Genomic DNA, 15461 nt, shown 5'->3' on the forward strand with positions numbered 1-15461 from the left:
TTACTTAAACTCACCATGCAGGCCCCTAATTGAGATCTCCAGAGAGATAGCCCGTTCTAGATGCTTTTATGGGTTTTTAAGGAGATGTAAGACTTTGGAGCCCGCATTGTGGAGAGATGGGTGTTTAGTGAAATGTTTGCCTAAGACTTTTTGTAAGCCTTACAACTCTTCTAATTTTCAGTCGGACAACATATGGGGTTGTGGTATATTTGGGATCCATTTAGAAAGACTTCACTTTTTTTCCGGTAGTTGAGATCTAAGTCATCTAAGTTTGCTCATTCAGGAGCACCTTTGAGCACCTACTGTGTGCTGAGCACTGTACTAGGAGCTTGACAAGTGCAAGGAAAAGCCAAGACATGGTCCCTACACTCACTGGAGTGTACCAAACTGAGCAGATGAATTGGACTACAAGACTGTTAGGTCCCCCTCAAAAAGACTGTTTCTTAAAATGTAAATGCTCTGCATGGTTGTTGCATTTGCACGAAGTTGTCTAGCATTCGTTTGCATTACGCTTTAGGATGCAATACAGATAGATGCATTGCATTTCACTTGGATCCAGTTCAGTTACAATGGAGATTTGAATAATCCCTCTCCATTTGAGCAGAGTTGCCGCCTCTACTATTCTGTCGCTGGGATGGTGTTTTTCACCCTCGTTAATGCTGTTTTCAAGGCTCGTGGTTCCAGACAAGCAAAATTTCAGGGGGTGCCTTTTCCGGCTCTTGTCGTAAAGAACCGATGATGTCTCTCCACCCCACCGAAGGTGCTTCGAGAACCTTGAGAAAAACGTAATTTTTGCCCCAGACCAACTTTCCTCCTGGAAATCCTGATCTCGGTGGTATAGTGGCAGAAGGTACTGATTGATATCCTGCTGAGCGGACCCCTTCCTTTCCAGCTACTCGTGTGTAGTAATGAACTTCGAAAGGTGGCAACTTAGCCTCTGACCCATCTTTCCACTCACACTTTCACCCTCTGACACCCCTCCCCACCCAATAAAGCCGTGCTAGTCAGTCCTAGCTAATTAGCATGGGGTTTGGCTCCGTGGAATGAGCTTTTAAAGAACCCACAAGGATTTGCATATGTGTTCAGAGAAAGAGTGTGATTCTGCAAGCGTGCTTTAGGTGACCTCACCCTCAAAAGCACAAATTCTGCTGGCTTTGTCAAAGACAGGGGGGCAGGGAGGAATGCTTTCTCAGGGTTGGACTCAATAATACTGTTAACCTACCTTCCGACTTCGTGCAGAGTTAACGGTTTCAGATTTTGTTTTTATTTTTTTAATTGTATTTTGCTTTTAGCATCAGTGAATGAAAACCATGAAATGTACATGAAGGATTCTATGTCTGCTGCAGAGGTTGGTACGGGGGTGTACACCACAACAAAGGGCATCTCTCAAACCAACTTGATCACCACTGTGACGCCGGAGAAAAAGGCTGAGGAAGAGCGAGACGAGGAAGCGGACAAGAGGAAAAAGGGAGAAGAGGAAGCCGCCCCAGTCTTGGCAGTTCGGCCTGAGGCAAAGGTATAATTTTAAGGCTTCCTGTGCAATTGGCTTCATGTCCTGGGAGCAGCCGAGTAGTGATTAGATGGAATGTGCACAAAACGTTTGAGACACCGGCAGACTGTTGACATCGGTCCTGTTCTTCTGTCCAGCCGGGGATTTGTTTTAGACAATCCCTGTGTCTTACCTCTTTGCTTTCATAAGCATTTTGGTTTTGTTGGGAAAATATTGGTTGGGGGGAGGGAAGCAGGGGTTTGTTGGGGGTATTTCTTGTTCATTAACAACTGAGGAGCCCTCAAAGACTTTCAACAGCCGTCTTGGGTCGAAAAAACGTCTTTGTAGGGTAGAACAATTAATTCTGGATTTGGATATCATTCAGCTTTAGAGGGAACGAATCTTTCCGCTCTCTTCACTTTGTTTCTGGCCCCATTCTCCTCCCACATATCATCAGCTTGCATTTTTCCTCATTAGTTATCAAGGCACAGCATTTGGTGGTATTTCCCTTCAAAAGTCTGCTTAGTAGTGGTAGCATGGGTTTCTCAACCATGTTTTTCCATGAAGCGTAGAAATGCTGGGCACCTAATGTCTAATATCTCCCAGTACCAGAGTAGGGAGCAAAATAGAGCTGTATTTCCATTTATAGAGAAGGAAATTGGGGCCGGGGAGTGATTTGCCAAAAAAAAAAAGAAAATTACTCTCAGAGCACGGAATGAGAGCCGGGTCTCCAAGCATTCACTTTAGTTTATCCCAATCTTGTGCTCTTAACTGAAACGTTTCTGTTGTTCTTTCAAGTTTCAGCACTAGAATCTGGTTTCTACTGCTGAAATTCCCCCTTCTGAATTTATTTCAAGTTATCTGATGTCTTTGTGTGAAATAATGAAATAAACAAGCCAAAGGAGCTGAGTAAACCCTGAGACTCACATGGTAGCCAGAGAAGAACAGCTGTATAATGCTCAGCCCATTTAGTAAATACCATCGTCAACATAATTAATGAACACTAATGATATGCTTGATCTTGTATCAATTATGCACTTGAGGACAAGGCACCAAAATTCCTTTTGAATCCTGGTCCCATATGTAACCAACTTAAAACATTACCATAACTGAGCACTTGTAGTTCGTTGTCCCGTGTGGCGTATTAGCACAAAATCATCAGTTAACAAACACATTTTTAAAATGTTATAAATACAAACGTACCTGGGAATTATGTCCCAGATGTTTAGCTCATTCCTTGACTTTCATTATAAGGTTCCTCCCTGGCTTGCTGAAGTTCACTCAATAGTTCACTCAATAGTTCTTTTGATTTGAATCAAGCCTGGTAGTAAAGGAGACCAGGGTCTCATGATTGAAGATGAGCTAGATAAAAGGTAAATGAGGGCTCTGAGATTCAGTTCATGGCAAGCTTGGGCAGTTGCCAAGACCAATATCTAATGCCCATATGAATGGAGGAGAGACATTTGGGTGGCCCTTGAAAATAGTGTTATGATTTTGAGGTTTGGCTTTTGTTTTTTTGGGGGGTTGGGAGCTATTTTGAGAATTGGGTGATTTTAGTTTCTTTACATTCTTTGCTCTAATTACTAACAATGACTGAATTAGTTTGCTGTCAGGGACTTAGATAAACTGAAATATGTGGCAGGAAGTTTATATCTATTTTTTAGTACTTGCATTTTTAATGAGTTAGGGCAAGGGACCGTGTCTACCAATTCTGTTATAATGTACTCTCTCTCAAGTGCTTAGTACAGTGCTCTGTACACAACAAGCACTCAGTAAATTGTTAGCTGCTTATGAGAAGCGCACTTGGTTGTGATGCTGCAGGCCTGCATTTTGGTCGTGACTCTGCCACTGGCCACCTGCCACAACCTCTCTAAATCTCAGGTTCCTCGTCTGAAAAACGGGGAAAATAATTTCTACCTCACTGGACTAATGACCAAAAATGAGATTCTTTTTAAAAGCACTTTTCATATCAATTACTACTAATTACTACTACTCTAAACATGAATATAAATGCTGCTATTTAAAAAAAGATATGTTTACCTGAGCACAGAGAGCTTACTGTAATTGTGATTAGAAAAAGCCATCCTATCTGCCTACATATTCTAAAGAAGCCCACATTTTTTTATTTGTTTTTTTTTAAAAAAAAAACCTTTTAGAAATGTTTACATGAGCCCAAGCTGATCAGATGGTCTCTGCATCTCACTGCATGTTTCATTATCAAATCAATTTCAGTGGGATGAGAAACTGAATGAAAACTTCTCTCTTTGGCACCCTCTACTTAAAAGATTATTTTTCCCCCCATTTTCTTGCCATTAACTTTAAAATGGAATTTCAGAAGTTATTTTATTTGGAAATATGGTGGAGAAAATTCATTTTTTAAGAAGGAAATTTTCAAGACTAGAAATTTTGAAATTTAAATTCATTATCTAATTAAAGTAGACAAATACTAAGTTAGATGCTGTAACTCAATGCCCTGTTATTGTTCCACATCCTAAAATATATTTTTTTTTTCTTGATCCCAATCTTCCAATTTCTTTGTTAGCGCTAGTTGTCCAAAGACTTTCTCTGGCAACATTAGCTGTCCAATGAGAGTGATTGCATTTCTGCAAATTAATGATGGAAGTCTCAGAAAACCAGTCAATTCAAATGAGGCCTCCATCGAAACTCGAATGATCCTATTCATTATGAGACCTGTTTGTAGCTTAGTGGATCATTCTGAAATGAAATTCTTCTTTGAAAAGAGTCTCCAGGTTCACCTTGGTAAATAGGATTTTTGCCTGCTTGCAGAATAAGTTAGCGGAACAGCAAAAGCCTTCGAACAGATTCCAAAATGAATGTCCGATGGTGGGTTTAAGGAGAGGGAGGGGCTCACCCAACCTTCCCAAACCCACAGCCACTGGCACCCATCAAAAAGCCATATTTTCACCTTCGATCCCAGACTAGATACAAAGATGAACACTCCAAGCTCTTAGGTTTGGTGTGTCTCCAGAGACCTCTTGTATTAGATGGCCTAAGCTCCTTGAAACCTCTCTGCCATCTAAAACCCTAATAGAAGTCTCCTGGGTCAAAGGTCACACTGGCCCACATCTCCATGGAAAGAGGCCGGTTTGCATGGGTGGCAGTGTTCAGAAAAGATCAACTTATGTGAGCTTTGTGTGTTCAATTGAGATCATTGTACCAAAACTGTAATACAAATGTTGTCATTCTCATTTTTGAAGCAATTAAAAATATTTGCATTGGATTAAAATATAAATTCTCCTTGGCCTGTTTTTATTGTGGTGGATCGCACAGTTGATGTTTGATCTAAATTCATTGTTCAGTCATGAGATTGGTGTGCACAGCTATGCCAGAGAAAGACACTTGAAAAATTTAGGAGACATTTAGAGTGAGCATTCGTTATAAAAATGGAGGAATGACAAAAGTACCTTCCAAGTACTTGTCCTGTGGAAAAAGTGAGGAGTTATAACATCCATAAGAGAGTGGAGGTAGGGAAATCTCATTTACCAACTCTGATTTAGGGTACTCTCCCAAGTGCTCAGTATAGAGTTCTGCATCCAAAAATGCTCAAGAAAATTCAGTATATCAATCATGTTTATTGAACACATTTCTGTGTGCAAAGCACTGTACTAAGCTCTTGGGATAGTACAACATAACAGAGTTGGTAGACGTGTTCCCTGCCAACAACAAGCTTATGCTCTAGAGAGAGAGAGAGCCAGTAATTAAAAAAAAATTATTACTGATATATGCATACATGCTGTGGGGCTGAGGGAGGTGTGAAAAAGGGACGCAAATCCAAGATGCAGAAGGGAGTGGGAGAGAGGATTGATTGAGGGAAGAGGAACTCCATTTAAGAATGGAAAAACTGAGCTTCAGAGACATTCAGCGTAATGCCAAGAGGGCACAGTCATTTAGTGAAAGGGTGGAATTAAAATATAGAAAGCAAATATGGTGTAGTGGGTAGAGCACAGGCCTGGGAGTCAGAAGGTCATAGGTTCTAATCCCGGCACTGCCACTTGTCTGTTGTGTGGCCTTGGGCAAGTCACTTGTATGTGCCTCATCTGTAAAATGGGGATGAAGACTGTGAGCCCTATACAGGACAGGGACTGTGTCCAGCCCAATTTGCTTATATTCACCACAGGATTTGGTACAGTGCCTGGCACATAGAAAGTGCTTAACAAATAACTATAATAATAACAGCCAGCATCCCAATAAAGTGGTGCTTGGTTTGGGGGAAAGAGGGGAGAGAGGCCAGAGAGCTGGACTTAGTTCTTTCTCTACCACTGATCTGCTCTGTAACCTTCGGGAAATTGCAACCTCTCTGGGTTTCCAGTTTTTTGGTCTGTAAAATGAGAATACTAATATAGCATTCCCACTGTACTTCACAGGATGATACAAGGGCAAAATATGATACTGAAATGGGTCTGCTAACTCTGTTATATTGTACTCTCCCAAATGCTTAATATAGTGCTCTGCACATAGTTATCGCTCAGTAAATATCATTGATTGATGTGACTGATGTGAGAAGGCTTCAAGATGATACACATTCCAAGTGCCTGAGGCCCCAGTCTTGAGCCAGACAGCGTTCATCTCTTTGAACACTGCTTTGCTCCCTTTTGGGGGGCTCAGAGCTAAGTTGAGAGTCTTGCCTTCTACCTGCTAACTAAAACCAGCCTCATTTGTTTTCTCAGTGCTTCACCTCACAAGTTGTACAGAAAAAGCTTCCCCAATACCTACCTTCTTCCAGAGTCACATTTTCATATAACCAACAGATGACAACACAGTCTGCTTTCCCAGCTTTATTCCTTGAAAACCCTTAGCATTTTAATGCCCATTCAAATTTAGAGATATGCAACTATAAAGAAAGCATAAGCTTTACAAAAAAATAAAAATTCATTCATTCATTCAATAGTATTTATTGAGTGCTTACTATGTGCAGAGCACTGTACTAAGTGCTTGGAATGTACAATTCGGCAACAGATAGAGACAATCCCTGCCCATTGATGGGCTTAAAGTTTAATTGAGGGAGACAGACGGACAAAAAACAAGACAACTTAATCAGGATAAATAGAATCTATAGAATCTATACTATGTGCCAGGCACCCTACTAAGCACTGGGGTGGGTACAGGCAAATGGAGTCAGACACACCAAGGCTCTCTGGGAGCGTCCTGTATAGGGCTATTATTGGAAGCCAAAAAAAACTTGACAAATTTGTTAGCAACCATAAGTAAATTTATTTTCAGCAGTTATCTAGGCATTAGAAAAGGGAGTTAAATTGCTGAAGAATCAGATCCCACTTACTCATCAGACAGGAGTCAGTGAGGCCAGAAACTGTAGGATTTAGAAATTTTCTTAACTTGGACTGATTTACCTACTAATTCTATAAACTCCTTGTAGGTAGGGATCATCTCTACCAACTCTGTGGTATTGTACATTTTCAAGCACTTAGTATAGTGCTCTGAACAGAGTAATCGCTCAATCTCTAGTATTGATTGATTGTAATGCCATTGAAGAGGTAAAAACATTGCCTTTCCACCACCTCAGATGGGGTTCATTTTCAGTTTTCATTCATCTGGAAATTTGTAGAATTGCCTTTTTGGGGAAGCCAGCAGAGGGTTATTGAAAGTCTTACTGTATCGACATCATTAGAGACTGAACTGTTCAAATTTTCCAAAACCAAAAGACTCCACAGGGACACTTAGATGCATTTTTGGAAACCCCTGGTCTACATCTTTTGGACTAAACTATTTGATGTGGAATCCACAGGATCCAGAGTTGCCAATGAACAAGCTCCTCCATTATAAAAACAAAACAAAGATTGCCTGTGCATTTTGACTGGCAGCCTTTATTTTACTAACTTGTAACCTTTAGCCATCCGTGACAACTTCAGCATGCAGCTTGAACGTTTCTTTGGCGCCGTGAACAATAACCTGTGGGCTAAAATTCTTGTTTTATAATATATTCTACACAAGAGAAACTTCACTAATTACGGTTTTCTTTTTGTCCTTTTGCTTTTGCACTTTGTTTGCTGCTCTCTCTCTCTCCCTGTCTCTCCCTCTCTCATCAGTCACCCTGGCTTGAACCCGAATCATTTCACTCCTCTCCTCGCTCACATAACGGTCCACCCGCACCATCAGCAGAGCTCCGTAGGAGATGTAAGGAGAATGCTCAAAAACTCTTAGCTTGTGATCCATCCACAGACACCGTGCCCAGCCACGGTGAGGGGGATTTGCCACCCCCCACCAGGAAAGGGAACGTGTATTCGGGGGACCAAGATGCGGCTTTTAGCTACAAGCAAAAAGCGAGCAACCACGGGACGCTGTTTTCCTTCTCCTTGCAACTCCCCGAGTCCTTCCCATCTCTTCTAGATGACGATGGGTATCTGTCTTTCCCCAACCTTTCCGAAACCAACTTCCTCCCCACCAGCCTGCAGCATTACCTTCCCATCCGATCGCCATCGCTCGTGCCCTGTTTCCTCTTCATCTTTTTCTTCCTGCTGTCCGCCTCTTTCTCAGTGCCCTGTGCCCTCACTCTCTCGTTCCCTCTGGCTTTGTGCCTCTGCTACCTGGAGCCCAAGGCGGCCTCCTTGAGCGCATCACTTGACAATGACGTGAATGACAGTTCAGAGGAAGAGGTGTGTACCTCAGCCTAAAGCACACTGCCCTTCAGCGCTTCAGTCTGAAACAGCCGCTGCCATGGCGGTTCCCCTTTCAGAGCCTCATTTATCGTCTGTGCTGCTGATGTTAGAGGTTGTGTGTGTGTGTGTGTGTGTGTGTGTGTGTTTTGGGGATGCAGCCCAGGCTCCGGGATTAGGCACAACACCGCTGTCCTGCGGCGGTCAGGTTCGGGCCTGCCAGGCATACCCTGAACCTGACGTGGGCCCTGAAGCAGCTCAGTAGATAGAAACGTTGAGCCGGTCCCCGGTGTTAGGATTTTCGGCTGAACCTCCTCATGAGGCAGCTAAATAGGGAAAATCAGTGACGTGGGTGGCAGGTGTAAAATAAGGTTGGAGAACCGTCATTCCGGTTGGTGTGGTTTTTTTGTTGTTGTTTTTAACTGCATTTGGCCCAGTTTGCTAGCATTCGCTTGGCCGGTTCTGTCAATTCCAGTCTATCGCTGTCGAAATGTGTCGGTTCTCTCAGAGGTAGTGATGTGAAGAATTATCTTCCTGCCACCGTCTTCTTCCCTGCCCCACCGGAGACCATTTTGGCCGGGTAGGCGGAGGGCAGAGACCTAGACGGGGATGCGAAATCGGCTGAGCGGTAGCGTTTCTCTCCCCACCCCCTGTGAAGTTCATGTCTTTGATGCATCCCAACTGAGCATGCCTCAGACTCCCCTCTGCCATCCCATCGCCTCGAACGTCATTCCCAGAAGCCTCCGGGTGTTCTGCAGACACGTCTACAGCAGTGGGGGAAATGGACCCGAGCTTCCAGACCTGTCTGAGATTCCAGTCGCTGCCTGCCATTCCACCTGCCCGCCCCTGGCCCTCGCCGCTGCCCTCTGATCAGAGGTTGAGGGCAAGAAAGAAGCCGCCTAGTCAATGCCTGGCTGCTGGAGCTGCTGCCCAGGACTCCCTTCCACAGACAGACACCCAAACACCCAACCGTGTCCTCTCCTGGGGCTTCACAGCAGACAGGGAATAGACGGAGGAGCACAAAGGTCACCAGCCTGGGTTCCAGCCACTCTCATCTGGTATCTTTCTCCCCTGCTTCCAGTTTCCCCCTCACACAGAGCACATGAAGCCTTTTGTAAGACCCAAAAGGCCTAAGCCCACTAAGGATTGCTATTATAAATCGTAGGAAGACAAGGATTGCAGCAAAGAAGAGAATGGAAGTCTTTATACAGATGTAGAGCTGATACCTGTAGCATGGGTGTTGAGGAGGAAAAAAAAATCCGTCGTGTGGGGATTTTGTCCTTACAGATATAGTTACTGACCCTTCATTTCCAGAAAACAAAATGTATGTGTTCTGCGGGAGATTTCTAATAGGAATTTGCACTTCTTTTTATGAAATGTCACAGACCATAATAAAAAAAAATTGTTTCCAAGATGACTGAGAATCAAAAATGAGTGAAATAAGTTAGGAATTTGAGGCGGAAGGAACCCATTTTCAGTTTATTGAATAAACTCCCTCACTTTGACGAAAAATTTCCTTTAATTGTTGCCTATGCTAGCCTTGGTCTCGGCAGTGGCGATAGCATGAACTCAGCCTAGGAATAGACTGAATAGCAAATAGTAACGATCATGCTGAACCAGCAGGCAGATTATTAGCCTACTTTCATCTGCAGCATCATTTCTCTTCGCAGTATATTTGAGGACCAAAGTTAGTGATTGGTAAAATAACCTCCCGGTTGTATGCATTGTTCAGGTTTTTTTTCCTCAGGGTATTTAAGTGCTTAGCTTGGGCCAGGTACTGTACTGAGCATTGGGGTAGATATGAGTTACAGTTACCTTTAGAGCCTTTGCCTTGGTATGGCAAATTACACAGATCTTGTGCCTAATCCGGGGGTACATCTTGTTGTATATAGTGCATGGAAATTCATGTGAAACTTTGGCATGTCTGCATTACATGAGCAAAACAAATCACAGCAGTTATTGTCACTAGCAAGAGAACACATGAGTGAAGGTTTCCAGTATATTACTGCCTCTGAATTTCAAATGTCTGAACCTACCAATTAGCCCTAGCAGCTGCACAGTCTTCGTAAACCCTTATTCTTGGGAGGGGAAGCCTGCACTGATGAATCTCTTAAGATTCCATTCAGCTCTCCTCAGTAACACCAAATCTGTATCGGATTATTAGTTCTGTATTCGGGAACCGAACATGGTTCTGTTTATTAGCAGATCTGTGAATTCTGATTTCCAATTGAGTTATGAAACGATGGATTTCAGATGTGTAGTATATTTAGAAAAAATACTCAGATACAGAGCATTCATCTTCATAGCCCAGCTCAACTCAGGGTTCAGTAACTGCAATTAAATACTAGCTGGGTTAGCTCTCCTCTCGAGGATCCATACGTCTTCCAGTTTTGTATTCTTCAAAACTCTCAACTGTTGCTTTCCTGATAGTTCTCTTTTAGTTAGTATTACCTAAACCTACTCAACTCCAGCTCCCTCACTTTAAATAGTAACTCTCTGATGCCACTGATTATGAAAAGTCTTTGGTCTCTCTTCTCTTTACTAAGCCCCCAATATTTATTTTTCATCTGGAATTTTTTCAGGCCCTAATAGTTTCTCACTTATAAACATGTAAGGTAATCTCTCTCTTTGTCTCTCTCTCTTTCTGAATTCTACTCAAACTGAAGAGGTCAAGTTTTCATCTTGCTCCCCTGGAGCTAGTCCAAGTAAAAGGAGTTGATCTAATCAAGGGAGCTCTGTCCTTAGATCAGCTTGAGGGAAAGAGAGGATAATGAGAATTTCTTCTTCCCTTTTTAACAAGCCTTTCAGGGACTGGGCCCTATGGGGGAGGGGCAAGTAGGTGTCAAACAAATGAAAAGATCAAATGATCAGCTGTTAAGGTTTAACACTTACTACTCGTACCATCCTGGTGTCTTGTGGTTGTAATATTTAAATGTCATTACGACCATTCACTGGAGGTTTCCCCGGAGAAGCAATGCGGCCAAGCTGAAAGAGCACAGAACTGGGAATCAAGAATACTAGGTTCTAACCCTGGATCTGGCATTTGTCTGATGGGTGATCTTGGGCCATTCACTTAACTTTCCTGTGCCTCAGTTTCTTCATCTGTAAAGTGGGGATTAAATAGCAGTTCTCTTTAGAGTGTAAGACCCATGTGGGACACACACTGTTTCTAATCTAACCATATTGTCTGTCTCTAGCACTTACCACAGTGTATAGCCCATAGTAAAAACTTAACAAATACCACTATTAGTAGTAGTAATGGTACTTGTTAAGTAGTTACTGTGTGCCAAGCACTCTTCTAAGCACTAGGGTAGATACAAGTTAATCAGGTTGGACACAAGCCCTGTCCCAAATGGGACTCATACTCTTAATCTCCATTTTACAGGTGTAGTAACTGAGGCATAGAGAAGTGAAATGACTTGCCCAAGGTAACACAGTATATATGTGGTGGAGCCAGGATTAGAACTCAGGTCCTTCTGCCTCCCAGGCCTGTTCTCTATCCACTAAGAATAGTCTTATACTTTTTATATCTTTGTAGCAGATGACCTTCATGTACAGAACTATACCATTAGTAGAGATTTCTTAAAAAATAATAGAGGTGTCTGTACCATATACCAAGCATTGTCATAGATACAGTACAATTGTATCTAATTATTACATAATCCCAGCTCTGCCACTTGTCTTTGACCTTTGGCAAGTCACTTAACTTCTGTGCCTCAGTTACCACACACTGTGGTAAGCCTGGCACATAGTGAGCACTTATCAAATACTATTTAAAAAAAAAAGACTAAATCCATGTCCCACATGGGATATGGAAGGCAGAGCCAACTCTTAGCCTTCTCCCACCCAAAAAAAGGTCATAGGTGAAAATTGAACCCCCACTGACCTAAGAAAAAGTCAAACACAAGACTCAAATACAGTCTAAAACCAACAGTAGTGTCTCTTGTCTCCATTGGTTTGTTGCAGTAGGAGAACTAAAACCGGAAGATACTTCCTTAAATGCCAGATTTCCCAGCACGGGTTTTTGTTTTAGTTTTTAGACTTACTGTGTGTCAAGCAGTGTTCTAAGCGCTGAGGTAGATACAAGTTCATCAGACCAGTTTCATTCATTCATTGTCGTATTTATTGAGCACTTACTCTGTGCAGTGCACTGTACTAAGTGCTTGGGAGAGTCTTGTCTTATGCTCTCAAGTCATCTCTGACCCATAGCAATACCATGGACACATCTCTTCCAGAACACCCCCAACACAACGGTAAACAGACATGTTCCCTGCCCACAACGAGCATACGTCTAGAGGGGAGGAACATAGCTGTTTATTGTTGTATATATTGTATATAATAATAGTGTTGGTATTTGTTAAGCGCTTACTATGTGCAGAGCACTGTTCTAAGCACTGGGGTAGATACAGGGTAATCAGGTTGTCCCACGTGAGGCTCACAGTTAATCCCCATTTTACAGATGAGGTAACTGAGGCACAGAGAAGTGAAGTGACTTGCCCACAGTCACACAGATGACAAGTGGCAGAGCCGGGATTCGAACTCATGACCTCTGACTCCCAAGCCCAGGCTCTTTCCACTGAGCCACGCTGCTTAGGCTTACACTCAAATAGGGAGAACAGGTATTTAATCTCCATTTTGGAGTTGAGGAAAATGAGACAGAGAAGCTAAGGCCTGCCCAAGGTTACAAAGCAGTCAAATAGCAGAGCTGGCATCAGAGCTCAGGTCATCTGGCTCCCAGGCCTGAGCTTTATCCACTAGAACACGTTCCTGCTTCTCAACCCCAGATTGAGGGAAACATCTTCCATATTTGTTGGTGGTGTGGGTGTTAATAATAATGATGATAATTGTATTTGTGATCGCTTACTATGTGCCGAGCACTGTGCTAAGCACTGGGTCAGACAGTCTTTGTCTCACATAGGGCTCACAGTCTGAACAGGAGGGAGAACAGGCAGGTATTGAGTTAGTATATGATCCTTAAGGGACATATGAGGGTCATCCTGTTTTGACTTAGAAGCCCCTGACCCCATTAACTTGAACAGCTTATCCAAATTTTATTGGTTTAATTAATGACCCTTTTGATGCTGATTTTAGCCCATCTGGAGCTTGTATACATTCTAATCCTGCACCATAAAACCTAGATCCTCTGTCAGCTGTGTAATGCTGTGCTTTGTTTTATGTGTATCCAACAGATGTCATTTTTTGGCTTTATTTGTACAATATTTATTGGAATGCCTTGTTAAAGACTTTTCTGTTATGCATATCCTTGTGTAAATTTTGGGTGATGTGTAAACAAATGTACGTATTTTAGGATCATATCCAAAGTAAATTTACCCTAAAACCAGAATAAAGTTATTTTCATAAATACCTGCACAGTGACTAGTTGCTTGTGTATCTGCTTCATTTGAACTCGGTAATGCAGACAGCCTGATGATCCAAAAGTGGGAGAAAATGATAAAATCTGTATAAATGAGGGGCTGAAAGTGAAGTGTCTTCTCAAAAAATTCCATCACGATAGTTTCCACCTTCCAAATGTGATCCAAACTAGATCTTGTAAAAATACAAGAGTCCTATTTGTGTTCAATGAATGAAAATATTTAGTAGAGCTTCAAAGATTTAGTGGAAAAAAAAATCCACTTGCCTTACGATGAAAACTCCAATAAATGGTTGGTTTTCGGACGTTTTGGTTTAGCTGATAAAATTGCTACAGTAAAGCATTGTACTGTGTGTGCCTTGAGTCTTCCTCTGAGTCTGATCTGTTGATTAAACCAAGTCTCGGTTTGGCTTCTGCTTTCACTTTAACCCACATATTGTTTGATGATGTAGCTGTAATCGGCGCTGTGGCGTACCCTGACTAACAAGGTGGATTTATCTTTTTTCCTGCCTCCCCTGATGGAACCTGATTTCTTGTATGATCCCACAGACGGACAGCGAGCAGACGGACACTGCAGCCGATGGTGAAACCACTGCCACTGAGGTAGGTAGGGTTACTAAGGGGAATAGTTCCATGCATTTGGACGTGACCATGATTCTTTTGGTTGCAGATTATCTCCGTGAGAGCTCGTTTGCCCCTCGATTTCCATAGCCGAAGGAGCCCGAGACATTGTCCTTTGGAGACTGATGTTCAGAACTCTTTCTTCTGAATTCCCCCTACCCCAGCTAATATTGGGAAACTCTAACTTAAAGTTGGGCTTTATCAAGGAGAGAGTGTTGATTGTTTCAACAGGCCAGTTTACAGAGATCTCTTTTCCCTCCCATTCTGTTTCCAAGGTAATGCTTTAGGTTGGACTCAGATGTGTGTGTGTGTGAATCGCAGATGTTGCCACTAAACAGAAAAAGTAAATGCAGAACTCTGAAAGTGGAGACCCTTTAGTTCAAATGCGCTTGATCCAGAAATTAATAGGTATCCGTGCAGCTGATACCCTTTTGTGAGGCCCCTGGACTTTGGAAATGTGTTTATCCCTTTCTTGAAGGTAACTAAGGCAGAAATGACACCTCTTTTCGCAAGATCATGCATTTTCATTATCTGTGGAGATAAAGTTCTTCTAACTTCTGCCCCCACAGACTGCAGTAAAAGGCCATTTCTGTGGTAACTACCTCTTTGGAAATGAATTGCTTTATTTGTTTGTGTCTCCTCCTCTAGACTGTAAACTCCTTGTGAGCAAGGAATGTGTCCTTCAATTTTGTTGTGTTCTCCCGGGTGCTTAATACAGTGCTGTGCACACTTAGTGTTCAATAAATACCACTGAGTGATTGATTTTTAAAAAAAGAAACAATTTAGCGTTCATCATAGGTCCCAATTTTTCAACCTTTTAAAAAACATTTTTAGTTAATCTTCCTTATGTTCTCTCAAAGTCCTTCATTCTTCTCCATTGGCGCACTCTGGGATCCAGATAGACCTACCCAACCACAAATAGGAAGGAAAATGACCATGGGTGCATCTCAAGGCATTTTTAAAGTTTCCTGAGTCAATGAAACCTGTGATTTATCAATAGCATTGTGCAAACACCCCTGTGCCCTCCTCCCTATAGGTATGGGAATGTTTGAAGAGCCAGTTATGACATAGCCTGTGATTTCATCCAGTGATGTGTTTTTCCTCTTTAAGTATATTACCCAGTGAATGAACTTCTCGTTGATTCAACCACTTCATCATCATCATTGCTATTTATTGAGCATTTTACAATGTGCAGTCCACTGTACTAAGCACTTGGGAGAAAATAACCCCTTTTTAGTTATAGTCTGACCATTTTAAATTTACTGTGGGCTCCATGTTCTACCAGTTCTTTTGTATTATATGCTCCCAATTCATGTGTGCTCTTCCCACAGTAAGCACTCAGTAAATG

General features: G+C 42.3%; 1 protein-coding gene across 23 annotated transcripts in view; it reads left to right on the plus strand.

Annotated features, from left to right (window-relative positions):
* EPB41L3 (erythrocyte membrane protein band 4.1 like 3) overlaps positions 1-15461 on the plus strand; it is a 177744-nt gene that overhangs the window by 140301 nt on the left and 21982 nt on the right. For 9 of the 23 annotated variants that reach the window (XM_029064705.2, XM_029064701.2, XM_029064707.2 and 6 more), the window contains exons 12-14: positions 1293-1516; positions 7555-8121; positions 14042-14095. In XM_029064705.2, the coding sequence (XP_028920538.1) occupies positions 1293-1516; positions 7555-8121; positions 14042-14095 (845 nt within the window). The remainder of the gene's footprint in view (positions 1-1292; positions 1517-7554; positions 8122-14041; positions 14096-15461) is intronic. The other 14 variants (XM_029064710.2, XM_029064711.2, XM_029064712.2 and 11 more) reach the window with 3 other exon arrangements.

This window comes from Ornithorhynchus anatinus, chromosome 5, assembly GCF_004115215.2.
Source record: "Ornithorhynchus anatinus isolate Pmale09 chromosome 5, mOrnAna1.pri.v4, whole genome shotgun sequence".
NCBI classification, from domain to species: Eukaryota; Metazoa; Chordata; class Mammalia; order Monotremata; family Ornithorhynchidae; genus Ornithorhynchus; species Ornithorhynchus anatinus.